Genomic DNA, 27336 nt, shown 5'->3' on the forward strand with positions numbered 1-27336 from the left:
GCTTAGGGTCGTTGTCCTGTTGGAAGTTGAACCTTCACCCCAGTCTGAGGTCCGGAGTGCTCTGGAGCAGGTTTTCATCAAGGATCTCTCTATACTTTGCTCCATTCATCTTTCCCTCGATCCTGACTAGTCTCCCAGTCCCTGCTGCTGAAAAACATCCCCACAGCATGATGCTGCCATCCACATGCTTCACCGTAGGGATGGTGCCAGGTTTCCTCCAGACGTGACGCTTGGCATTCAGGCCAAAGAGTTCAATCTTGGTTTCATCAGACCAGAGAATCTTGTTTCTCATGGTCTGAGAGTCCTTCTGGCAAACTCCAAGCGAGCTGTCATGTGCCTTTTACTGAGGAGTGGCTTCCGTCTGGCCACTCTACCATAAAGGCCTGATTGGTGGAATGCTGCAAAGATGGTTGTCCTTCTGGAAGGTTCTCCCATCTCCACAGAGGAACCCTGGAGCTCTGTCAGCGTGACCATCGGGTTCTTGGTCACCTCCCTGACCAAGGCCATTCTCCCGCGATTGCTCAGTTTGGCCGGGCGGCCAAGCTGGTGGTTCCAAACTTCTTCCATTTAAGAATGATCGAGGCCACTGTGTTCTTGGGGACCTTCAATGCTGCAGAAATGTTTTGGCACCCTTCCCCAGACCTGTGCCTCGACACAATCCTGTCTCTGAGCTCTACGGACAATTCCTTCAACCTCATGGCTTGGTTTTCGCTCTGACATGCACTTTCAATTGTGGGACCTTATATAGACAGGTGTGTGCCTTTCCAAATCATGTCCAATCAATTGAATTTACCACAGGTGGACTGCAATCAAGTTGTAGAAACATCTCAAGGATGATCTATGGAAACAGGATGCACCTGAGCTCAATTTCGAATCTCATAGCAAAGGGTCTGAATACTTATGTAAATAATTCTCTTTTTTATTTTTTATACATTTGCAAAAATCTATAAAAACCTGTTTTCGCTTTGTCATTATGGGGTATTGTGTGTAGGTTGATGAGGAATTGTTTTTATATAATCCATTTTAGAATAAGGCTGTAACATAACAAAATGGGGAAAAAGGGAAGGGGTCTGAATACTTTCCGAATGCACTGTATAAAACTGTTTGAGTTTGAAAAAAGTCCTCTATATCGATGCACTTTTAAACAGATTAGCTACTAACATTACAATAGTATACATACCATAGAATTACATATATACTGAACAAAAATATAAACACATTATTTTTTCAAAATGTCTAAGATTTTACTGAGTTACAGTTCATTTAAGGAAATCAGTCAATTGAAATAAATAAATTAGGCCCTAATTTATGGATTTCACATGACTGGGAATACAGATATGCATCTGTTGATACCTTAAAGAAATGTAGGGGCGTGGATCAGAAAACCAGTCAGTATCTACCATTTGCCTCATGCAGCGCGACAACTCCTTCGCATGGAGTTGATCAGGCTGTTGATTGTGGCCTGTGAAATGTTGTCCCACTCCTCTTCAATGGCTGTGAGAAGTTGCTGGATATTGGCGGGAATTGGAACACGCTGTCGTACACTTTGATCCAGAGCATCCCAAACATGCTCAACATGTCTGGTGAGTATGCAGGCCATGGAAGAGCCGGGAAATGTTCAGCTTCCAGAAATTGTGTACAGATCCTTGCGACATTATCATGCTGAAACATGAGGTGATGGCAGTGGATGAATGGCACGACAATGGGCCTCAGGATCTCGTCACGGTATCTCTGTGCATTCAAATTGCCATCAATAAAATACAATTGTGTTCATTGTCCGTAGCTTATGCCTGCCAATACCATAACCCCACCACCACCATGGGGCACTCTGTTCACAACGTTGACATCAGCAAACCGCTTGCCAACACAACGCCATACACGTGGTCTATGGTTGTGAGGCTGGTTGGACGTACTGCCAAATTCTCTAAAAAGAAGTTGCAGGCGGCTTATGGTAGAGAAATTAATATTACATTATCTGGCAATAGCTCTGGTAGACATTCCTGCAGTCAGCATGCCAATTGCACACTCCCTCAAAACTTGAGACATCTGTGGCATTGTGTTGTGTGACAAAACCACACATTTTAGAGTAGCCTTTTATTGTCCCCAGCACAAGGTGCACCTCTGTAATGATCATGCTGTTTAATCAGCTTCTTGATATGCCATACCTGTGAGGTGGATGGATTATCTGGGCAAAGGAGAAGTGCTCACTAATAGGGATGTAAACAAATTTGTGCACAACATTTGAGATAAATAAGCTTTTTGTGACATTTTTGTGATCTTTTATTTCAGCTAATGAAACATGGGACCAACACTTTACATGTTGGGTTCATATTTTTGTTCAGTGTAGAATAATTTAGGATCTCTGTGATGCTTAGGTTTTTTGTTTTAGCAAACAAAACTCTAAAAGGCCCGAAATATTCACAAGGCAATTTCAAAAGACCAAAATCTGCATGTGCATGCAAATGTCAAAACATTGGTAGCTAGTAGCTACAGTCCATGCCGAAACAGCTTAAACCTTCACACTGGCATCAAAAACACTAAACAACAGGTGAGTGCAGGTAGGAGAGACGGTCTTGGGAGAGTGACATGATATCAGAGGTCTTGAAAGGACGAGTGTATGTGTCTGTCTGTCTGTGTCTGTCATCTGTCGGTTTGTCTGTCTGCATATATCTGTCTGTCTGTGTCTGTGCATGTTTGTGTGTTAGAGAGAGATAATATCTAACTTGTATCTATCTATCTTAATCCCTGTAATCTGTCCAGTTTGGCGTGTTTGAGGCCCAGAGAGCAGAGACACGCAAGCACTCACTGACCTTTAAATAACTTCCAGAAATGGCACGTGTATGTGGTACAATTTCTTCTACACACACACAGTAACTGGAGACAACAGAGTCGTTCCATGTCATTTCAGTAAGCCATGACACCTAGGGATGGGCACGGTTATTCAAATATTTGAATATCCGAACAGACGTTAGTATTGAAATAATTGCGAGAGTATTCATATTAAAAAGTATTTGTCTAAATTAAATGAAGTATGTGACATTGCTACACACAAGGATATACCATGACATTAGACATGATTAATTCAATAAAACAACAAACTTTTGCATTTAATTTGATGTGTGCCCCATAAAAATACATACCGTAGTAGCCTACATAGGCTTCACACGTTTGTTGTTATTGTCGGCCAATCAAAGTGGCTCCATGTGTAGTAAGCACATTTTTTAGATTTTTTTTTTTGTCATTTAGTAGACACTCTTATCCAGAGCGACTTACAGGAGCAATTAGGGTTAAGTGCCTTGCTCAAGGGCACATCAACAGATTTTTCACCTAGTCGGCTCAGGAATTAGAACCAGCGACCTTTCGGTTACTGGCACTACGCTCTTAACCACTAAGCTACCTGCCGCAATGTGGGAGATTTCTAAACAATGCAACATGGAATTACAATTGCTTTTTATTTAACCCTTATTTCACCAGGTAAGTTGACTGAGAACACATTCTCATTTACAGCAACGACCTGGGGAATAGTTTCAGGGGAGAAGAGGGGGAATGAATGAGCCGATTGGAAGCTGGGGATGATTAGGTGGCCATGATGATAGGAGGGCCAGATTGGGAATTTAGCCAGTACACCAGGGTTAATACCCCTACTCTTACGATAAGTGCCATGGGATCTTTAGTGACCTATAGAGAGTCAGGATACCCGTTTAACGTCCCATCTGAAAGACGGCACCCTACACAGGGCAATGTCCCCAATCACTGCCCTGGGGCATTGAGATGTTATTTTGTTTTAGACCAGAGGAAAGAGTGCCTCCTACTGTCCCTCCAACACCACTTCGAGCAGCATCTGATCTCCAATCCAGGGACTGACCAGGACCAACCCTGCTTCGACCTGACTCGTTCCATGTTGTCACTCAATCATCTTGATGATGCTTGTTTGTGTGTGTGTCTGTCTGATGAAGCAGCGCACATGATGGAGCATGTCTTACCGTAGTGAGCTAGGTTATAGGCCTACATCATGGGCTGGATAGAAGCAGTTTACCATCTTCAGAACTGGATATTAATTGCTTCATTTGCCTCATAAAATAATAGAAAAGTAAATAATATTGTTTGTTCTATCTCTCATAAAACTGTGATTGAGAATAGCCTATGCCTAGGCTTAGCCTATAGACTTTCATTCTTGTTATTTTTCAAGATGTTATTTAACAACTTTAGGACAACACCTTTGTGGGCTAGAATATTTGGGAAATAGGCTACTGTTCATAACTTCAACTTGTCTTAAAGCTTTTATGATAGGCCAGTAGGAGAAATTAGGATAGGTTATTGCCCATTTGGAGGGATTTTCCCGGCCCACATGGATAATTTCTTCCTTAATAAGCTTAAATTTGATGAAACTTGTCATTAGATTTTTCTATAGGCTATTGGTATTGTTTGTTCTCTCTCATTATTAGTCCTCTAGCTACACTACATGGTCAAAAGTATGTAGACACCCCTTCAAATTAGTGGATTCGGCTATTTCACGCATGTTGCTGACAGGTGTATAAAAATCGAGCACACAGCCATGCAATCTCCATAGACAAACATTGGCAGTAGAACGGCCTTACTGAAGAGCTCAGTGACCTTTAACGTGGCTCCGTTATAGGATGCCACCTTTCCAACAAGTTAGTTCAGTAAAATTTCTTCCCTGCTCGAGCTGCCCCGGTCAACTGTAAGTGCTGTTATTGTGAAGTGGAAACGTCTATGAGCAACAATGGCTCAGCTGCGAAGTGGTAGGCCACACAAGCTCACAGAACGGGACCGCAGAGTGCTGAAGCGAGTAAAAATGATCTGTCCTCGGTTGCAACACTCACTACCGAGTTCCAAACTGCCTCTGGAAGCAAAGTTAGCACAAGAACTGTTCGTCGGGAGCTTCATGAAATGGGTTTCCATGGCCGAGCAGCCGCACACAAGCCTAGGATCACCATGCGCAATGCTAAGCATCAGCTGGAGTGGTGTAAAGCTCGCCGCCATTGGACGCTGGAGCAGTGGAAACGCGATCTCTGGAGTGATGAATCACGCTTCACCATCTGGCAGTCCGACGGACAAATCTGGGTTTGGCGGATGCTCGAATGCATAGGGCCAACTCAAAAGTTTGGTGGAGGAGGAATAATGGTCTGGGGGTGTTTTTCATGGTTCAAGCTAGGCCCCTTAGTTCGAGTGAAGGGAAATCTTAACGCTACAGCATACAATGACATTCTAGACGAATCTGTGCTTCCAACTTTGTGGCAACAGTTTGAGGAAGGCCCTTTCCTGTTTCAGCATGACAATGACCTGTGCACAAAGCGAGGTCCATACAGAAATTGTTTGTCGAGATCGGTGTGGAAGAACTTGACTGACCTGCACAGAGCCCTGAGCTCAACCCCATCGAACACCTTTGGGATGAATTGGAACGCCGACTGCGAGCCAGCCCTAATCGCCCAACATCAGTGCCCGACCTCACTAATGCTCTTGTGGCTGAATGGAAGCAAGTCCCTGCAGCAATGTTCCAAGATCTAGTGGAAAGCCTTCCCAGAAGAGTGGAGGCTGTTATAGCAGCAAAGGGGGGGACTGACTCCATATTAATGCCCATGATTTTGGAATGAGATGTTCGACGAGCAGGTGTACCTTAAGTTTTTAGGCTATTTAAATCATGAGATGGAACTCTGTAACATTCATTGTTTGATATGGAGAAAGCCATGCATAAAACAATGAAGCGTAGCCTTCATTCTTATTCATAGCCAATCGAATGGAGAGAAAACGGAATACAGGCTACGTTTTGTTTAAACAGCTAGACAAAAGATAGTGGAGTGTCCATTATTGAAAAAAATAATATAGGTTTAGGCTATAGCCCAGGGATGGGCAACTTTGATAGGGCCACAAAAAAATCAGAAATCATGAGGGGTCGCAGTTGCTCGCGGGTCTGCCTACCCACATCCATACCCCCCCCACACACTGCGAGCAAAACATTTTAGTGGCCCCCCTCTTGACAGCGGAGAGAACATTTTCACGTTTTAGAGTTCATTTCGTGCCATGGGGTGTCCACATTGTTTTTGTTGCAGTTTTAAAGCAGGTTTTCTATAATTCTACACATTTTGCCATGATGGCGGAGAAGAAATTGAGCTGTTTTACTGACCAATAAGTTGTCAGTTGCCTATCCTGGCTATAGCCTAATGCATCTTTGTGCTGCTTTGGTGGAATTCTCCGCTCTCCCTGGCCTACATTCCCCTCTTGCGTTCTGTATATAACATATTTATTGAAATAGGCTATAGCAAAGAATAGGCAAATTACTGGGAATGTCATTTGTGTGCTTCCCTGCTGTGTGCTGAGAGACTCTGTTTTTTTACTGCGCAGCACCAGTCAAGTTCAAATAAGCTAAACCATCGTCTGTCACATCACACTGTCGTCACCATCAACGATCGCTGTCAATCATCATCACTACCCAATGTTATCGTAATATCGCCCAACCCTAGCGTGCATTTATTGCAGGGACTTACAGAACGTCCTCTATCTTGGAGATGATGTGTTCGGCACAGGAGCGTTCTCTCTCCAGCGACACACGGTCTCTCACCCTCTCTGTGTCCAGCTTAGCCAGCTCCCCTTCTGCCAGGGTCAGACCCATACTGCGCTTCTGCCTGTAGCACACACACACACACACACACACACACACACACACACACACACACACACACACACACACACACAGACAGATACGAACGCACACGCACGTGTATGATTAATCCATGAGGAAATACGATATCAAAGCATCATTATGTGCACATCATCATCGTCATCATCTTTGAGAAGTGTGAGTGTGTGCATGTGTGTGTTTGTGGTGTGTGTGTATGGTATGTGTGTGAGACTGCGAGTGTGTGTGTGTACGTATGAGTGTTTCTGTCTGAATGTGTGTGTGTTTGTGTGCGCGTGATGTGTGTGTGTCTGACCTGAAGTCCTCTAGGTTCCTCTGGATGTCTGGTAGTAGTGTGTCCTGTAGCAGCTGTGTGTAAGGTCTGTGCAGTTCCTCTGGGATCAGCTCAGGTCTCCGCCGCTCTGGGAACACACAACAGCATGTTTGCCAACACACACACGCACACGCACGCATGCACGCACACACACAGCAGTCTCCCTTTTTTGGAAACGTTCTAATCAATTACACTAGACAAGACACTACTGCATTGCTAAAACTGTTGCTAAACTAATACAAGTCTTGAGAGGATGAAGTAATAACTCACCTAGTTCAGAGGCCATCGACTCAGGCACAGCTACTTTCAGATTCTGCAAGGGGAAAAAAATAGTTATCAGTTAAAAAAGCTAAAAGAGAGACCTTAAGCAATACAACCACAACAATACCATTTCCTTTGCACCCACCGTAGCAGATAAAGAGTGTACATTTAAGATTATACTAATTATCTTAAAGGAGAGCAAAACCAAACAGACTGTCACGCCCTGACCTTAGAGATCCCTTTTATTTCTATATTTGGTTAGGTCAGGGTGTGATTTGGGTGGGCATTCTAGTTTTTCTATTTATTTGTTGGCCGGGTATGTTTCCCAATCAAAGACAGCTGTCTATTGTTGTCTCTGATTGGGGATCATACTTAGGCAGCCTTTTTCCCACCTTAGTTTGTGGGATCTTGTTTTTGTATAGGTGCTGTGTAGCCTGCAGAACTTTACGTTAGTTTGTATTTTGTTGTTTTGTCTGTGTTCATTTAATAAAGTAATATGTTCGCCCACCACGCTGCACCATGGTCCGATCCGTCTATCAACGAGCGTGACAGAAGATCCCACCACAAACGGACCAAGCAGCGTGGCCAGGAGGAGCAGACATCCTGGACACAGGTGGGGAAGACATTCTGGACATGGGAGGAGATATTGGCCGGAAAGGGACCCAGGCAGGAAGGGATCGCCTTCCATGGGAGCAGACGGAGGCAGCGAGAGAGGATCAACGGCAACTCCGAAGGTCACGACCACGACGGAAGCCCGAGAGGCAGCCCCAAAGATTTTTTTGGGGGGGGGCACACAGGGTGGTTGGCGGAGCCAGGTTTCAGACCAGAGCCAACTCCCCGCACTCGCTTTAAGGAGCGTGTGACCGTTCAGGCACCCTGTTATGCGGTGATACGCACTGTGTCTCCAGTGCGCATTCACAGCCCGGTGCGCTTGGTGCCCGCGTCCCGCACTTGCCGTGCTAAAGTGAGCATCCAGCCAGGACGGGTTGTGCCGGCTCAGTGCTCCTGGTCTCCAGTATGCCTCCTCGGTCCAGTATATCCTGCGACGGTCCTACGCACTGTGTCGCCAGTGCGCATTCACTGATCCATGGCACGAAGCCTCCAGTGATGATCCATGGCACGAAGCCTCCATGGCACGAAGCATCCAGTGATGATCCATGGCACGAAGCCTCCAGTGATGATCCATGGCACGAAGCCTCCAGCGATGATCCATGGCACGAAGCCTCCAGCGATGATCCATGGCCCGAAGCCTCCAGTGATGATCCATGGCCCGAAGCCTCCAGTGATGGTCCATGGCCCAGAGCCTCCTGCGACGGTCGGCAGTCCAGAGTCTCCAGTGACGGTCGGCAGTCCAGAGTCTCCAGCGACGGTCGGCAGTCCAGAGTCTCCAGCGACGGTCGGCAGTCCAGAGTCTCCAGCGACGGTCGGCAGTCCAGAGTCTCCAGCGACGGTCGGCAGTCCAGAGTCTCCAGCGACGGTCGGCAGTCCAGAGTCTCCGACGACGATCCATGGTCTGGTTCCTCCGGCGACGATCGACGGTCCGGAGTCTCTGGCGACGACCCACGGTCCGGTTCCTCCGGCGACGATCCACGGTCCGGAGCTTCTGGCGACGATCTACGGTCCGGAGTGTCCGGCGACGATCCACGGTCCGGTTCCTCTGGCAACGATCCAAGGTCCAGAGCTTCCGGAGACGATCCCCATACCAGAGTCGCCCCCGAAGATGGCGGATCCGCGAGCGGAGCGGGGTCTACATCCGGGTATGGTTCCCAATCAGAGGCAGCTGTCTATCGTTGTCTCTGATTGGGGCTCATACTTTAGGCAGCCTTTTTACCCACCTTAGTTTGTGGGATCTTGTTTTTGTATAGGTGCTGTGTAGCCTGCAGAACTTTACGTTCGTTTGTATTTTGTTGTTTTGTCGGTGTTCATTTAATAAAGTAATATGTTCGCCCACCGCGCTGCACCTTGGTCCGATCCGTCTATCAACGAGCGTGACACAGACAGACTTCTTCCAGCAGAAGCACACCACTGGTGAAGGAACTTGGCCATCCAGACACACTCACAAGCGAGAGAGAGGGGTAGAAACAGGATCTGATGGATGGAGCTGAGTTTAAAAAAAAGTTAGTACTCAATGCCCCAGAGACAGACTGACCGACACACACACACGCACGCTCGCGCGCGCACACACTGGTGTCACCTATCTATTCTATACACGTGTGTAGCTGAGCCAAAAGTTACAGTCTTCTTTGTGTTTGTGTGTATGTGTGTGTGCCTCTTTGCTTGCGCATGTGCATATGTGTGTGTGTGAATGCATGTGTGCGTGTACATAATGTGTGTGTACATAGTGTGTGTCTTACCGCTGCTCGGTCCATAAAGAAAGTATGGAAATCCATGAAGATCCGTCTGGTCTCTTTGGAGTTGGTCTGCTTGTACAGGTCAGCATAGAGGTAGCACAGCTGGGAGAGGACAAGAGGTGGTTAGGTCTAAACTACTGACCAAAGCATTCTGGGGTCAAACCACCAAAGTGCTAGAGAGTAACTGCTGTACCCTAATTAGAAAATATCAGTGTTCAATTAGGGTCGCAAAATGTGCCCAAATTCTGGAAAACCTGGGAATTTTGGGACAGTTACTGTAATGTTGCATGCCTACAGTTCATACAGTAGCTACTGTGGATGTGTCTGTTAGGCATGCATTTTGTTTAGGTGTGTGCGTGTGTGTGTGCGTGCGTGCGTGTATGTGGTGGACTTACCAGAGGTGCAGGGTCAAACTGAGAGACCACGTGATGGAGGAAGGCGGCCAAGTGAGCGGGCCGAGACTTGAGCAGCTCTATACTCTGAAAACAACTACACTGACCGTTGATCTGAGAGAGAGAGAGAGAGAGAGAGAGAGAGAGAGAGGGGTAGGGATCAACAGAAAGATAAAGTTGAGTAATAGAGAGACATTGAGACAATTAGACAGAAACAGACAGGAGAGAGAGAGAGAGACAGAGTGAGAGAGAGAGTGAAAGAGTGACAGAGAGAGTGAGAGTAACAGCGAGAGTGAGAGAGAGAGAGTGAGAGAGAGACAGAGGGAGAGAGAGAGAGACAGAGAGAGTGAGAGTGACAGAGAGAGAGTGAGAGAGAGAGAGGGGGAGAGAGAGAGAGAGAGAGAGAGAGTATAGAGATAGCCAGTTAGTCAATCAGACAGACAGACATTGGTCTAGCAGTAGTCCACCAGTACCTGTTCCTGCTCCGTGTCAAAGTAGTCATCCTCTGCTCCAATTATCTGGGGGTTGAGACGGGACAAGGGGCTGCCCACACTGGACTGGAAGTTACAGTCCTGACACACATGCACACACACACAGAGACAAGGTTTTAGTGCAACGATGGGACTCACATGCACACACACTCTCACTAACTGGGCTATTGTAAACAACAAATATACAGTGTGTGTGTGTGTCTCACCAGGTCCGGCGTGTCCTCTACGTCAGGCGAGGGGCAGGAGTTGAGGCTCTCTCGGGGGGTGGTCTTTGGGCTGTGGCAGGGGGTCTCTCTTTGGCATGGACTTTCAGGGAGGGGACTGGGAGACACCTGACATAGAGAGACCCACATACCAGTCACATAATACATTTGCCAGTCTCTGATTTTGAACGGGCATTGTGGTATTGATACCACACGTTCCAGTCCAATTTTCTCAAACAAAAGTATTGAGGAAAATAGGAATTGGAATTTCAGTTTTCTTCCTGATTTGACTGAATTGAAATGGAATACACCCCAACCCTGGTTACAGTACAATGGTATTCTGTTGAGAATGTAATTGTCATGGAGGGACGGTTTGGTGGTGATAATAACAGACAGGCTAGTTGGCCAGGTTGACTCACAGTGTTATTGGTCCAGGGCCCGTCGCTGCCGCTCTCTCCCCGCGAGGAGGGGGTCTGCTCTCCATCGGCTGCCCCAAAGCCCCCCTCCTCCACCTCACTGTCCCGGGGGGAGAGGGAGCCATCCTGAAAACACACACAATTGTCAGAGTTGTGTGTCAAACATGCCTACTATAACTGTGTGACAGCCCAGACAGTAACTGGGCTGTCCCTTTGATAGTGTGTGTAACCCTGTGATCGAGAGAGAGAGAGAGAGAGAGAGAGAGAGAGAGAGAGAGAGAGAGAGAGAGAGAGAGAGAGAGAGAGAGAGAGAGAGAGAGAGAGAGAGAGAGAGAGAGAGAGAGAGAGAGAGAGAGAGAGAGAGAGAGAGAGAGAGAGAGAGAGAGAGAGAGAGAGAGAGAGAGAGAGAGAGAGAGAGAGAGAGAGAGAGAGAGAGAGAGCGTTAGAGAGAGACAGTGAGAGAGACATTGAGAGAGACATTGAGAGAGACATTGAGAGACAGTGAGAGAGAGAGAGAAAGAGAGAGAGAGAGAGAGAGAGTGAGAGAGAGATACAGTGAGAGGGAGAGAGAGAGATACAGTGAGAGAGGGAGAGAGAGAGACAGTGAGAGAGAGATACAGTGAGAGGGAGAGAGAGAGAGCGAGAGATACAGTGAGAGAGGGCAAGAGAGGGAGAGAGAGAGGGAGAGTGTGTGTGTCTATGAGAGAGAATGTTTGTGTGTGCTCCTAAGCGTGATGATTAGTTGATTATTCGAATCAGCTGTGTAGTGCTATGGCAAAAAACATAACGTGCACCCCTTGGGATCCTGAGGACCGAGTTTGTGAAAGCCTGGTGTACGTGCATACGTATTTATGTGTATACCTGAGGTGTGCCTGTGGCCTTGCTGAGCTGGCTCTGCAGCAGAGGAATGTGTTTCTTGGCCTCCTGGATGTCCTTCAGTAGTTTCGCTGTGGGGTTCTTGCTGTACACCTCCTTCATAGCCTGGACATGACATAATGTGACACACAGGACAAAGCACACACGTTAGGAGAGGACACGGGAGGGAGGGAGGGAGGGAGGGAGGGAGGGAGGGAAAAAGAGAGAAGAGGAGGTGTATTCTTAGTCCTAGATTCTCAAATATAAAATATACTTTGATTCGTTTAACTTTTGTTTTGTTTACTACATGATTCCATATGTGTTATTTCATAGTTTTGATGTCTTCACTATTATTCTACAACGTAAAACATTTTAAAAATAAAGAAAAACCCTTGAATGAGTAGGTGTGTGTCCAGTTCACATGGTCCTAGTTCTAGTTCATGGTCAGTCATAGGAGGTCAGTGTTTATTAGTGGTTACCATGGTAGAGTATCTGTTTAGTGGTATGAATGATTGGCTTCGATGGTACAGGGTCGTATTCATTAGGGCACATGGTAGCAAAACGTTTTGTAACAGAAAACTAAAACAAGCATTTCTTAATGTTCTGGTTGCCTCTCCTTGTTCAGTTCATGATCTTCCGTTTAGTGCCTGATGAACACGACACAGAGGAAGAGAAGAAATGGCTCACGAAAGTCTTGAGGATGGAGGAAGAACTTGTTTATCCTTCCCATCCCTCCTTCCATTCCTCCCTCCCTCTCTCCCTCCCTCCCTCCCTCCCTCACCCACCCACCCACCCACCACCACAGGGCCGTGTTCATTCGTCGCAAAACGGAAGAAAACGTATTGAATTCCGGGGAGATACGGTACTCAAAGTTGTCCAATAAGAAACTCATTTCACGTTATGTTGCAAAACGTCTCGTTACGGTGTGCCCTAATAAACACGACCCACAAGACTCTAGCTACACCGCTAACAGCTACACTTTAAAGTGTTGACAGCTAACCTGTTTAGCATTGAACTGGGAGGCAGGCGCTCAGTCACTCCCCGGAGAGACATAGCAGGCATCTATAGAGGCCCCACGGGGGACTTGAACACAAACACACTTAGATCCCCCTGTCAGGTTGGCATCTAATGAGAATTAATTAACTTCGCCTTCATCAATGCTTTCCAGGAAACTCAGTGAGTATTCTACGCTACACTGAATGCTGCTAGGAAATGTAGTTAATGAAAGTTAAATCAGTATGGCTGGTCTGAATGGATCGTCACTTTTCATTCATCTAGTAAACTCATATAATTCACATCGCTTCCTATCTCACTCATCAGCATAGCAGGTATTTATAGGGTACATCCAGAAGAGGACTGGCCACCCCTCAGAGCCTGGTTCCTCTCTAGGTTTCTTCCTAGGTTCCTGCCTTTCTAGGAAGTTTTTCCTAGCCACCGTGCTTCTACATCTGCACTGCTTGCTGTTTGGGGTTTTAGGCTGGGTTTCTGTATAAGCACTTTGTGACATCTGCTGATGTAAAAAGGGCTTTATAAATACATTTGATTTGATAATGTTACCTCATTAGCTTAGCGTCACGTCTCTCCTCCTCCTTTACTATTAGCAAGCATTCACCTATTAACTTCAGCTTATGAGCATTGAACACTAAGGTAATTCTACCACATTTGCTGATTAACCTATGGGCTCACGTGTGCTATTATCACTTTCCTTTTTTTCAATCAATGGCAATGAATCTAGGGGAGTATTTACAGTTTATTTTATTTTTATTTCACCTTTATTTAACCAGGTAAGCCAGTTGAGAACAAGTTCTCATTTACAACTGCAACCTGGCCAAGATAAAGCAAAGCAGTGCGATAAAAACAACATCACAGAGTTACATATGGGGTAAAACAAAACATAAAGTCAAAAATACCACAGAAAATCTATATACAGTGGGGGAAAAAAGTATTTAGTCAGCCACCAATTGTGCAAGTTCTCCCACTTAAAAAGATGAGAGAGGCCTGTAATTTTCATCATAGGTACACGTCAACTATGACAGACAAAATGAGAATTTTTCTCTCCAGAAAATCACATTGTAGGATTTTTAATGAATTTATTTGCAAATTATGGTGGAAAATAAGTATTTGGTCACCTACAAACAAGCAAGATTTCTGGCTCTCACAGATCTGTAACTTCTTCTTTAAGAGGCTCCTCTGTCCTCCGCTCGTTACCTGTATTAATGGCACCTGTTTGAACTTGTTATCAGTATAAAAGACACCTGTCCACAACCTCAAACAGTCACACTCCAAACTCCACTATGGCCAAGACCAAAGAGCTGTCAAAGGACACCAGAAACAAAATTGTAGACCTGCACCAGGCTGGGAAGACTGAATCTGCAAAAGGTAAGCAGCTTGGTTTGAAGAAATCAACTGTGGGAGCAATTATTAGGAAATGGAAGACATACAAGACCACTGATAATCTCCCTCGATCTGGGGCTCCACGCAAGATCTCACCCCGTGGGGTCAAAATGATCACAAGAACGGTGAGCAAAAATCCCAGAACCACACGGGGGTACCTAGTGAATGACCTGCAGAGAGCTGGGACCAAAGTAACAAAGCCTACCATCAGTAACACACTACGCCGCCAGGGACTCAAATCCTGCAGTGCCAGACGTGTCCCCCTGCTTAAGCCAGTACATGTCCAGGCCCGTCTGAAGTTTGCTAGAGTGCATTTGGATGATCCAGAAGAGGATTGGGAGAATGTCATATGGTCAGATGAAACCAAAATAGAACTTTTTGGTAAAAACTCAACTCGTCGTGTTTGGAGGACAAAGAATGCTGAGTTGCATCCAAAGAACACCATACCTACTGTGAAGCATGGGGGTGGAAACATCATGCTTTGGGGCTGTTTTTCTGCAAAGGGACCAGGACGACTGATCCGTGTAAAGGAAAGAATGAATGGGGCCATGTATCGTGAGATTTTGAGTGAAAACCTCCTTCCATCAGCAAGGGCATTGAAGATGAAACGTGGCTGGGTCTTTCAGCATGACAATGATCCCAAACACACCGCCCAGGCAACGAAGGAGTGGCTTCGTAAGAAGCATTTCAAGGTCCTGGAGTGGCCTAGCCAGTCTCCAGATCTCAACCCCATAGAAAATCTTTGGAGGGAGTTGAAAGTCCGTGTTGCCCAGCGACAGCCCCAAAACATCACTGCTGTAGAGGAGATCTGCATGGAGGAATGGGCCAAAATACCAGCAACAGTGTGTGAAAACTTTGTGAAGACTTACAGAAAACGTTTGACCGGTGTCATTGCCAACAAAGAGTATATAACAAAGTATTGAGAAACTTTTGTTATTGACCAAATACTTATTTTCCACCATAATTTGCAAATAAAATCATAAAAAATCCTACAATGTGATTTTCTGGATTTTTTCCTTCTCATTTTGTCTGTCATAGTTGACGTGTACCTATGATGCAAATTACAGGCCTCTCTCATCTTTTTAAGTGGGAGAACTTGCACAATTGGTGGCTGACTAATTAAATTTTTTCCCCACTGTATATATATATATATATATACAGTGGGGAGAACAAGTATTTGATACACTGCCGATTTTGCAGGTTTTCCTACTTACAAAGCATGTAGAGGTCTGTAATTTTTTATCATAGGTACACTTCAACTGTGAGAGACAGAATCTAAAACCAAACTCCAGAAAATCACATTGTATGATTTTTAAGTAATTAATTTGCATTTTATTGCATGATATAAGTATTTGATACATCAGAAAAGCAGAACTTAATATTTGGTACAGAAACCTTTGTTTGCAATTACAGAGATCATACGTTTCCTGTAGGTCTTGACCAGGTTTGCACACACTGCAGCAGGGATTTTGGCCCACTCCTCCATACAGACCTTCTCCAGATCCTTCAGGTTTCGGGGCTGTCGCTGGGCAATACAGACTTTCAGCTCCCTCTAAAGATTTTCTATTGGGTTCAGGTCTGGAGACTGGCTAGGCCACTCCAGGACCTTGAGATGCTTCTTACGGAGCCACTCCTTAGTTGCCCTGGCTGTTTGTTTCGGTTCGTTGTCATGCTGGAAGACCCAGCCACGACCCATCTTCAATGCTCTTACTGAGGGAAGGAGGTTGTTGGCCAAGATCTCGCGATACATGGCCCCATCCATCCTCCCCTCAATACGGTGCAGTCGTCCTGTCCCCTTTGCAGAAAAGCATCCCCAAAGAATGATGTTTCCACCTCCATGCTTCACAGTTGGGATGGTGTTCTTGGGGTTGTACTCATCCTTCTTCTTCCTCCAAACACGGCGAGTGGAGTTTAGACCAAAAAGCTCTATTTTTGTCTCATCAGACCACATGACCTTCTCCCATTCCTCCTCTGGATCATCCAGATGGTGATTGGCAAACTTCAGACGGGCCTGGACATGCGCTGGCTTGAGCAGGGGGACCTTGTGTGCGCTGCAGGATTTTAATCCTTGACGGCGTAGTGTGTTACTAATGGTTTTCTTTGAGACTGTGGTCCCAGCTCTCTTCAGGTCATTGACCAGGTCCTGCCGTGTAGTTCTGGGCTGATCCCTCACCTTCCTCATGATCATTGATGCCCCACGACGTGAGATCTTGCATGGAGCCCCAGACCAAGGGTGATTGACCGTCATCTTGAACTTCTTCCATTTTCTAATAATTGCGCCAACAGTTGTTGCCTTCTCACCAAGCTGCTTGCCTATTGTCCTGTAGCCCATCCCAGCCTTGTGCAGGTCTACAATTTTATCCCTGATGTCCTTACACAGCTCTCTGGTCTTGGCCATTGTGGAGAGGTTGGAGTCTGTTTGATTGAGTGTGTGGACATGTGTCTTTTATACAGGTAACGAGTTCAAACAGGTGCAGTTAATCCAGTAATGAGTGGAGAACAGGAGGGCTTCTTAAAGAAAAACTAACAGGTCTGTGAGAGCCGGAATTCTTACTGGTTGGTAGGTGATCAAATACTTATGTCATGCAATAAAATGCAAATTAATTACTTAAAAATCATACAATGTGTTTTTCTATGATAAAAAGTGTACCTATGATAAACATTACAGACCTCTACATGCTTTGTAAGTAGGAAAACCTGCAAAATCGGCAGTGTATCAAATACTTGTTCTCCCCACTGTATTCCCCTTTATTACTTTCCAACCCCGCCACCCTTTCCCCACGTGGAGTAAACTAGTGAACTGAGATGCTTTGTGAATATAGCTGCATAAAAAAAAAATGCATTCACTCTTTCAAATCAAAGAAGCAAAGTTTGACTGGATGACTGTCTCATCTCCTCATGTAGAAAACTTCAGAGTATGGTGACACTGTGTGTGTGTGTGTGCGTTTGTGTGTCTTGCTTGTCTTGCCTGTAAGTCCTCCTGCTCCTTGGTCAGCATCTTCTGTAAGATGTCCACCTTCTGGCTGTGAAGGGCGTTATTCTCCTTCTGAGGGACCAACCCAAAAAATAAAAAGAAGAAGAAGAAGAAGTGTGTTCGCTTGGGGAAAGGACTTCACCGACATGTGCAGCAGAGGGAGAACGGCAGCTTTAGCACAGGTTTAACTGGAAATAGAGGAAACTAGTGAGAGAAAGTGAAAGAGGCAGAGTGAGTAGAGGCAGAGTGAGTGAGGGTGGATACTGAGGTGGGACGGAGGAGGGGGAGTGAAGAACAGAAGTGGAACTGTGGAAAGAGAGCGAGAGAGAGAGAGAGAGAGAGAGAGAGGAGAGCGAGGGAGAGAAGGAAAAACAGAAAGAAGACAGAGAGGGGCAGATATAGAAAGTGAGAGAGACAGACAGAGGGACCGAGAGAAAAAGAGAGACATATATAAAGAGAGAGAGAGCGAGAGTGTTTCTGAAATGGCACCCCACTCCCTATAGAGTACACTACTTCTCCTATAGAGTAGTGCACTATATAGTAAATAGGATGCCATTTCAGTTGCAGACAGAGAGCCAATTGGCTGTCTGTCGTACCCAGAGGGGCAGAGGGGAGGTGATGTGGTCCTGGGGGCTGGTGGAGGAGGTGGCGCAGCGCTCCCCTGTTCCCCCCGTTGGTCCAGGAGACTGGGACGAGGAGAGGAAAGAGGACAGGTCTCCCCCCTCGCCCTCCGACAGCGAGATCTGGGCCAGCCCCGGGGGCCTCCCCAGCACTGTGAGGGCCACATAGGAGCCCGCTGACACAGAGAGACAAGAGGGGTCACAGTTACCGTAGCTTTATTACTTGTTATAAGCATGAATGAGTTTTTATGTCTTATTAAAAAAATATATATCTACATGTTATGTCTGTCTATGTAGCTAACTTTCAACTCAAACTGACTTATATATTTTCACTCACAGTGGCTAGCTTATTATATGGTCAGTATCATTATGAGATGATAATAAGATATACATGCTTATGGCACGTCTTACAATGCATTATAAGCACATATAGACTACTACCGGTTGGCTTTAAGAAAGTAAGTCTCTTGAAGAGCCTGTGATTTTTCATATCTACGAATAATTGGATATAAATTTGCCACTTGAACTTACATTTTATTAGCTTGACAACTTCTACATGGTTTGAATGTGTTACTAAGGTCCCGTTAACCTGCAACAAAAACATCAATGACACGTCACATCAACGTCATTCAAATGAAAAACAACACTTTCTATAGGAGGACTATGCGTTCTGTCTAAAAAACGGCAAAAACAATGCAAATGGGAAGCCCCAAATCAGTTAATGTTCAACAGGAGCATGTGTACATAACAACTCTTTCCATGCCAAGAAACAACCATTTCTAAATGTTAATTCAAATCAAACATTTTATTTGTCAAATGCTTCATAGACAACAGGTGTAGACTAACAGTAAAATGCTTACTTACAGGTCCTTTTTCAACAATACAGAGTTAAAGACAATATCAAAAATAAAATAACAAATAGAAAGTGACACAATGAATAAATATACAGAGAATAACTAATAAAAATAACAAGTAAAAATAACATAGCTATATATAGGGAGTAGAAAATAACATGGCTATATACAGGGAGTACCAGTACCGAGTTGATGTGCAGGGGTATGAGGTAGTTATGTACATATAGGTAGGGGTAAAGTGACTAGGCAACAGGATAGATAATAGACAGTAGCAGCAGCGTATGTGGTGAGTTTGAAAGTGTGTGTGTGAGTGTGTATGTGGCGTCAGTATGCATGTGTGTGCATGTTATGTGTGTTTGGGCATATGTAGTATGTGTGTGTGTGTGTGTGTGTGTGTGTATATAGAGTCCAGTCTGTGTGTATAGGGTCAGTGCAAGAGAGTTGGTGCAAAAAATGGTCAATGCAGGTAGTCTGGGTAGCCATTTGATTAGCTATTTAGCAGTCTTGTTTAGAAGTCTTATGGCTTGGGGGTAGAAGCTGTTCAGGGTCCTGTTGGTTCCAGACTTGGTGCATTGGTACCGCTTGCTGTGCGGTAGCAGAGAGAATAGTCTGTGGCTTGGGTGGCTGGAGCCTTTGACAATTTTTTGGGCCTTCCTCTGACACCGCCTGGTATAGAGATCCTGGATGGCAGGGAGCTCGGCCCCAGTGATGTACTGGGCCGTATGCACTACCCTCTGTAGCGCCTTGCGGTCGGATGCCAAGCAGTTGCCATACTAGGTGGTGATGCAGCCAGTCAAGATGCTCTCGATGGTGTAGCTACAGAACTTTTTAAGGATCTGAGGGCCCATACCAAATTGTTTCAGCCTCCTGAGGGGGAGAGGCATTGTCCTGCCCTCTTCACGACTGTGTTGGTGTGTGTGGACCATGATAGGTCCTTAGTGATGTGGACATCGAGGAACTTGAAGCTCTTGACCCGCTCCACTACAGACCCGTCGATGTGAATGGGCCGTACTCGGCCCTCCGTTTCCTGTAGTCCACGATCAGCTCCTTTGTTTTATTGACGTTGAGGGAGAGGTTGTTGTCCTGGCACCACACTACAAGGTCTCGGACCTCCTCCCTATAGGCTGTCTCATCGTCGTCGGTGATCAGGCCTACCACCGTTGTGTTGCTGGCAAACTTAATGATGGTGTTTGAGTCAAGCGCGGCCACGCAGTCGTGGGTGAACAGGGAGTACAGTAGGGCACTAAGCACGTACCCCTGAGGGGCCCCTGTGTTGTGGGTCAGCAATGCGGATGTGTTATTGCCTACCCTCACCACCTGGGGGCGGCCCGTCAGGAAGTCCAGGATCCAGTTGCAGAGGGAGGTGTTCAGTCCCAGGGACCTTAGCTTAGTGGTGAGCTTCGAGGGCACTATGGTGTTGAACGCTGAGCTGTAGTCACTGAACAGCATTCTCACATAGGTGTTCCTCTTGTCCAGGTGGGAAAGGTCAATGTGTAGTGCAATAGAGATTGCGTCATCTCTGGATCTGTTGGGGCGGTATGCAAATTGGAGTGGGTCCAGGGTGTCTGGGATGATGGTGTTGATGTGAGCCATGACCAGCCTTTCAAAGCATTTCATGGCTACAGATGTGAGTAGTCATTTAGACAGGTTACCTTGGCATTCTTGGGTACAGGGACTATGGTGGTCTGCTTGAAACATGTAGGTATTACGGACTTTGTCAGGGAGAGGTTGAAAATGTCAGTGAAGACACTTGCCAGCTGGTCAGCGCATGCTCGAAGTACGTGTCCTGGTAACCTGTCTGGCCCTGCTATGAATCCTAACTTCCTAACATTTTTACATTTTTAGTCATTTAGCAGACGCTCTTATCCAGAGCGACTTACAGTTAGTGAGTGCATACATTATTCGAACCCACAACCCTGCCGTTGCAAACGCCATGCTCTACCAACTGAGCTACATCCCTGCCGGACATTCCCTCCCCTACCCTGGACGACGCTGGGCCAATTGTGCGCCGCCCCATGGGTCTCCCAGTCGCGGCCGGCTACGACAGAGCCTGGATTCGAACCAGGATCTCTAGTGGCACAGCCTTAGACCACTGCGCCACTCGGGAGTCTGCATCAATGCATGACTAAGTGAAAATGTTACTGAAGTGAAAGTTTAGATTCACCCCTTACAGACTAACAATTAATTTCCTTCACTGACACTATGACAGCACTACAGCACCCTGCCCTTTACAATGACCCATTGGAATGCATTGCCATGTTATGGTGTAGCTCCTCAGCAGCCCAGCAGGGGGCAGAGTGGTAAAGTATGCAGGGGCCCTAACCCATGACCCATGACCTACTGCTGTAGCCTGCAGGGTTCTCTTGTCTGAGACAGAATGAAGTTTCCCCTAAACACTGATCTTGGGTCAGTTTAGCATTTTCCCCACTAAGGGGCAAGCAGCAGTTGCTAAAGACACACACGTACACATGGATTTTGTGTTGTAGATATGTGATAGTAGAGTGGTGGCCTGAGGGCACACACTTAATGTGTTGTGAAATCTGTTGTGAAATGTAATGCAATGTTCTTAATTGTCTATAACTGCCATAATTTTGCTGGACCCCAGGAAGAGTAGCTGCTGCCTTGGCATCAGCTAATAGGGATCCATAAAAATACAAATACATCCATTTTTGGACTTATAAATTAATTATATGTACCCATTGATTCTTGAAGAATATAACTTATAAATGCATCATTAGTTTAACAGTCGTACCTTATCAGAATCCTAAATATACGCTTGTTTTACTCAAATGTTTGTAAAAATAAATACATAATGTAAACAAACACTATATAGCCTTAAAACATGGTTAAAACTATAAATAAATAATGTAAACAAACACTATACAGCCTCAAAACATGGTTAAAACTATAATTTTGATATCATGGATGGTCAGTCCTTGCATCCATAGCTCTGTATGAATTTGAGAGTGGTTACATTTCTCCAGCCCCATCCCTCAGCTTTTTACCGAAACAGAGGCAGGGATTAGGTTTGTTATTGTTTCAACCGCTGATTGCCCCTTTAAGGTAAGGATTGGGGGAGGGGAGACTGATCCTAGAACGGTAACTAGGGAAAACTTCACCCGGAATGGTCTCTGTCTTAGAGACAGTGACAGGATGAAGTTGCCCCCATCACACTGATCTAGGTTCAGTTTTGCATTTTGGTTCAAATGCATGAGCTAAGATATTGGGAAGATAAACTGATCCTAGATCTGAGGCTAAGGGTAATCTCGGAGATGTGGGGGGAGACGTGTTAGAAAACGTAATACACGACTAGCGAAGTCTCCACCCTTCCAAACGGAAACTCTCAGCCAGTATCGGGCAAGTCTATGGGCCAAATGTCCCCTTCCATTCCAAAATTCGAAAGATGCGAGCACCTGCAAAATCGTGATTTGTCCAAATGATCAGAGATTAAAAATCTGGGTACCGAAACAAAGTTCATCGTTAGTCGTCCCATCCGACAGTCTGTCGACAGATAGGATCTGGGTTCAAATACATGTATATTTGAGTATCTGGTATTTAAAATAAATGTTTCTGTGTATTTGAGTATTTTCAAATACACAGCCCAAAACAAGTAAATCAAATAAAATAAAATGTTATTGGCCACATGCGCCGAATACAACAGGTGCAGACATTACAGTGAAATGCTTACTTACAGCCCTTAACCAACAGTGCATTTATTTTTAATAAAAAAGTAAAATAAAACAACAAAAAAGTGTTGAGAAAAGAACAGAAGTAAAATAAAATAACAGTAGGGAGGCTATATATACAGGGGGGTACCGGTGCAGAGTCAATGTGCGGGGGCACCGGCTAGTTGAGATAGTTGAAGTAATATGTACATGTGGGTAGAGTTAAAGTGACTATGCATAAATAGCAGCAGCGTAAAAATATGGGGTGGGGGGTGGGGGCAGTGCAAAAAGTCCGGGTAGCCATGATTAGCTGTTCAGGAGTCTTATGGCTTGGGGGTAGAAGCTGTTGAGAAGTATTTTGGACCTAGACTTGGCACTCCGGTACCGCTTGCCGTGCGGTAGCAGAGAGAACAGTCTATGACTAGGGTGGCTGGAGTCTTTGACAATTTTGAGGGCCTTCCTCTGACACCGCCTGGTATAGAGGTCCTGGATGGCAGGAAGCTTGGCCCCAGTGATGTACTGGGCCGTACGCACTACCCTCTGTAGTGCCTTGCGGTCGGAGGCCAAGCAGTTGCCATACCAGGCGGTGATGCAACCAGTCAGGATGCTCTCGATGGTGCAGCTGTATAATTTTTTGAGGATCTGAGGACCCATGCCAAATCTTTTCAGTCTCCTGAAGGGTAATAGGCTTTGTCGTGCCCTCTTCACGACTGTCTTGGTGTGTTTGGACCATGATAGTTCGTTGGTGATGTGGACACCAAGGAACTTGAAGCTCTCAACCTGTTCCACTACAGCCCCGTCGATGAGAATGGGGGAGTGCTCAGTCCTCTTTTTTTTCCTGTAGTCCACAATCATCTCCTTTGTCTTGGTCACGTTGAGGGAGAGGTTGTTATCCTGGCACCACATGGCCAGGTCTCTGACCTCCTCCCTATAGGCTGTCTCATCATTGTCGGTGATCAGGCCTACACTGTTGTGTCGTCGGCAAACTTAATGATGGTGTTGGAGTCGTGCCTGGCCATGCAGTCATGGGTGAACAGGGAGTACAGAAGGGGACTGAGCACGCACCCCTGAGGGGCCCCCGTGTTGAGGATCAGTGTGGCAGATGTGTTGTTACCTACCCTTACCACCTCGGGGTGGCCTGTCAGGAAGTCCAGGATCCAGTTGCAGAGGGAGGTGTTTAGTCCCAGGATCCTTAGCTTAGTGATGAGCTTTGAGGGCACTATGGTGTTGAATGCTGAGCTGTAGTCAATGAATAGCATTCTCACGTAGGTGTTCCTCTTGTCCAGGTGGGAAAGGGCAGAGTGGATTGCAATAGAGATTGCATCATCTGTGGATCTGTTGGGGCGGTATGCTTGCGGCTGTGCTTCCCTTTGTAGTCTGTAATAGTTTTCAAGCCCTGCCACATCCGACGAGCGTGAGAGCCGGTGTAGTACGATTCAATCTTAGTCCTGTATTGACTCTTTGCCTGTTTGATGGTTCGTCGGAGGGCATAGCAGGATTTCTTATAAGCGTCCGGGTTAGAGTCCCGCTCCTTGAAAGCAGCAGCTCTACCCTTTAGCTCAGTGCGGATGTTTCCTGTAATCCATGGCTTCTGGTTGGGGTATGTACGTACGGTCACTGTGGGGACGACATCATTGATGCACTTATTGATGAAGCTAGTGACTGATGTGGTGTACTCCTCAATGCTATCTGAAGAATCCCGGAACATGTTCCAGTCTGTGCTAGCAAAACAGTCCTGTAGCTTAGCATCTGCGTCATCTGACCACTTTTTTATTAACCGAGTCACTGGTGCTTCGTGCTTTAGTTTTTGCTTATAAGCAGGAATCAGGAGGATAGAGTTATGGTCAGATTTGCCAAATGGAGGGCGAGGGAGAGCTTTGTATGTGTGTCTGTGTGTGGAGTAAAGGTGGTCTAGAGTTTTTTTTCCTCTGGTTGCACATTTAACATGCTGGTAGAAATGAAGTAGAACGGATTTAAGTTTCCCTGCATTAAAGTCCCCGGCCACTAGGAGCGCTGCATCTGGATGAGCGTTTTCCTGTTCACTTATGGCCTTATACAGCTCATTCAGTGCAATCTTAATGCCAGCATTGGTTTGTGGTGGTAAATAGACAGCTATGAAAAATATAGATGAAAACTCTCTGGGTAAATAGTGTGGTCTACAGCTTATCATAAGATACTCTACCTCAGGCGAGCAAAACCTCGAGACTTCCTTAGTATTTGATTTTGTGCACCAGCTGTTGTTTACAAATATACACAGACCGCCACCCCTTGTCTTACCGGAGTCAGCCGTTCTATCCTGTCGATGTAGCATATAGCCGCTAGCTGTATGTTGTCCATGTCGTCGTTCAGCCACGACTCGGTGAAACATAAGATATTACAGTTTTTTATGTCCCGTTGGTAGGATAACCGTAATCTTAGGTCATCCAATTTATTCTCAAATGATTGAAGATTGGCTAATAGGATTGATGGGAGAGGCAGTTTACTCGCTCGCTGTCGGATCCTTACAAGGCACCCCGACCTACGTCCACGATATCTCAGTCTCTTTCTCATGCGAATGACGGGGATTTGGGCCTTGTCGGGTGTCTGTAGGATATCCTTCGCGGCCGCTTTGTTGAAGAAAAAACTTCGTCCAATACGAGGTGAGTAATCGCTGTCCTGATATCCAGAAGCTCTTTTTGGTTATAAGAGACAATGGCAGAAACATTATGTACAGAATAAATGACAAATAAAACGGAAGAACACACATAACAGTACAATTGGTTAGAGGGCTGTAAAACGGCAGCCATCTTCTCCGGCGCCATTCAATAAGTACTTTTATTTTAACGGTAATTTGTAAAAACCAAATAGTCTACCAAATTGTATATGAGAGTATTTTCAAATACTTATTTCAAATACTATTTTCAAATACCTGGGTTAAATGCATGAGCGTGTATTTTTTAGTCAGTGTATATGAGTATTTTCAAATACTTTCCAAGTGTTTTTCCAAATACATTACAAATATTCAACTACATTTACATTTTAGTCATTTAGCAGACGCTCTTATCTAGAGCGACTTACAGTTAGTGAGTGCATACATTTTTTTTTTTATACTGGCCCCCCGTGGGAAACGAACCCACAACCCTGGCGTTGCAAGCGCCATGCTCTACCAACTACTTATCTTTTCAAATAAAATATATCTGAATACTTACTTCGAATGTACTGTATGTGAAAGCAATTTAGATATTTGACATAGTATTTGAACCCAGGTCTGCGACAGATGCTACTACCATTTATGTTACATGCATCTGTCCATGAGAAATTAGGCTATGGGTAATATCTAGGAAGAGTGTAATGGGCCCCAGAGAGGGAATGAGCCTCACCTTGATGATCCTATCACCTGTCTGGACGCCCGCTCGCATGGCAGCGCCATCTGCAGAAGAGGACAGGACAGGCAAAGGGCATGAGAATGATAAAAGGTTAGAGATATTACTGTATCCGACTGTATTATGACACAACCAGAGATAAATCCAATATATTGTATCTTTGCCTTGGGTATCAAGACTGTATGATGTAGAATAGATATTTACATTGTGCTATGCTCCCAATTGAACATATTGCTCTAATGTCAGAGGTTTACACCCCCTAGATATGCAATTCAATTTCCTTGACCCATAATATACATACATTTTCATATGGGTGGCCCCAGTGGGAATCGACCCAGTGACCCTGGTGTTGCAAGCATCATGCTTTACCAATTAAGCCACACCGGTCCTCATCATAATTGACTTGACTCAAGCACAGGAAGGTGTATATTAGAATAGGATGGAAAAGGCCTTACCCTCTTTGACCAACTGCACAAATACAGGGTTGTCTCCGCTCACCGTCAACCCGAAACCATTCTCATCTTTCTGGATGATCACACAACGCTGGACAAGCCCTACAGACACACAGACAGACAGACAGACAGACAGACAGACAGACAGACAGAAGATGAATAAATATTGTGTTACACACCATCACACACACAAACAACACACACACACACACTTAGGTTGGCACAGTGAGAGGAACCAAGGACGGTGAGGTGGGACAGGGTGTGTGGTGTGCGTGACGGGGCACAATACACAATGTAGGTGTCAAACTGTTTTCCTATATACAGTGAGGGAAAAAAGTATTTGATCCCCTGTTGATTTTGTACGTTTGCCCACTGACAAAGAAATGATCATTCTATAATTTTAATGATAGGTTTATTTGAACAGTGAGAGACAGAATAACAACAAAAAAGTCTAGAAAACGCATGTAAAAAATGTTATTAATTGATTTGCATTTTAATGAGGGAAATAAGTATTTGACCCCCTCTCAATCAGAAAGATTTCTGGCTCCCAGGTGTCTTTTATACAGGTAACGAACTGAGATTAGGAGCACACTCTTAAAGGGAGTGCTCCTAATCTCAGCTTGTTACCTGTATAAAAGACACCTGTCCACAGAAGCAATCAAACAATCAGATTCCAAACTCTCCACCATGGCCAAGACCAAAGAGCTCTCCAAGGATGTCAGGGACAAGATTGTAGACCTACACAAGGCTGGAATGGGCTACAAGACCATTGCCAAGCAGCTTGGTGAGAAAGGGACAACAGTTGGTGCGATTATTGGCAAATGGAAGAAACACAAAATAAATGTCAATCTCCCTCGTCCTGGGGCGCCATGCAAGATCTCACCTCGTGGAGTTGCAATGATCATGAGAACGGTGAGGAATCAGCCCAGAACTACACGGGAGGATCTTGTCAATGATCTCAAGGCAGCTGGGACCATAGTCACCAAGAAAACAATTGGTAACACACTACGCCGTGAAGGACTGAAATCCTGCAGCGCCCGCAAGGTCCCCCTGCTCAACAAAGCACATATACAGG

General features: G+C 45.5%; 1 protein-coding gene across 3 annotated transcripts in view; it reads right to left on the bottom strand.

The window, feature by feature from the left end:
- The window catches only part of arhgef12b (Rho guanine nucleotide exchange factor (GEF) 12b), a 129021-nt gene that overhangs the window by 33571 nt on the left and 68114 nt on the right, over positions 1 to 27336 (bottom strand). For all 3 annotated transcript variants that reach the window (XM_045224129.1, XM_045224127.1, XM_045224128.1), the window contains 14 exons: positions 26265 to 26363; positions 25807 to 25856; positions 18460 to 18517; positions 17905 to 18104; positions 17303 to 17380; positions 11947 to 12066; positions 11089 to 11211; positions 10673 to 10798; positions 10449 to 10547; positions 9979 to 10089; positions 9587 to 9685; positions 7242 to 7284; positions 6954 to 7059; positions 6507 to 6644 (listed from right to left, as the gene is read on the bottom strand). In XM_045224129.1, the coding sequence (XP_045080064.1) occupies positions 6507 to 6644; positions 6954 to 7059; positions 7242 to 7284; positions 9587 to 9685; positions 9979 to 10089; positions 10449 to 10547; positions 10673 to 10798; positions 11089 to 11211; positions 11947 to 12066; positions 17303 to 17380; positions 17905 to 18104; positions 18460 to 18517; positions 25807 to 25856; positions 26265 to 26363 (1450 nt within the window). The remainder of the gene's footprint in view (positions 1 to 6506; positions 6645 to 6953; positions 7060 to 7241; positions 7285 to 9586; positions 9686 to 9978; positions 10090 to 10448; positions 10548 to 10672; positions 10799 to 11088; positions 11212 to 11946; positions 12067 to 17302; positions 17381 to 17904; positions 18105 to 18459; positions 18518 to 25806; positions 25857 to 26264; positions 26364 to 27336) is intronic.

This window comes from Coregonus clupeaformis, chromosome 13 (genome assembly GCF_020615455.1).
Source record: "Coregonus clupeaformis isolate EN_2021a chromosome 13, ASM2061545v1, whole genome shotgun sequence".
NCBI classification, from domain to species: Eukaryota; Metazoa; Chordata; class Actinopteri; order Salmoniformes; family Salmonidae; genus Coregonus; species Coregonus clupeaformis.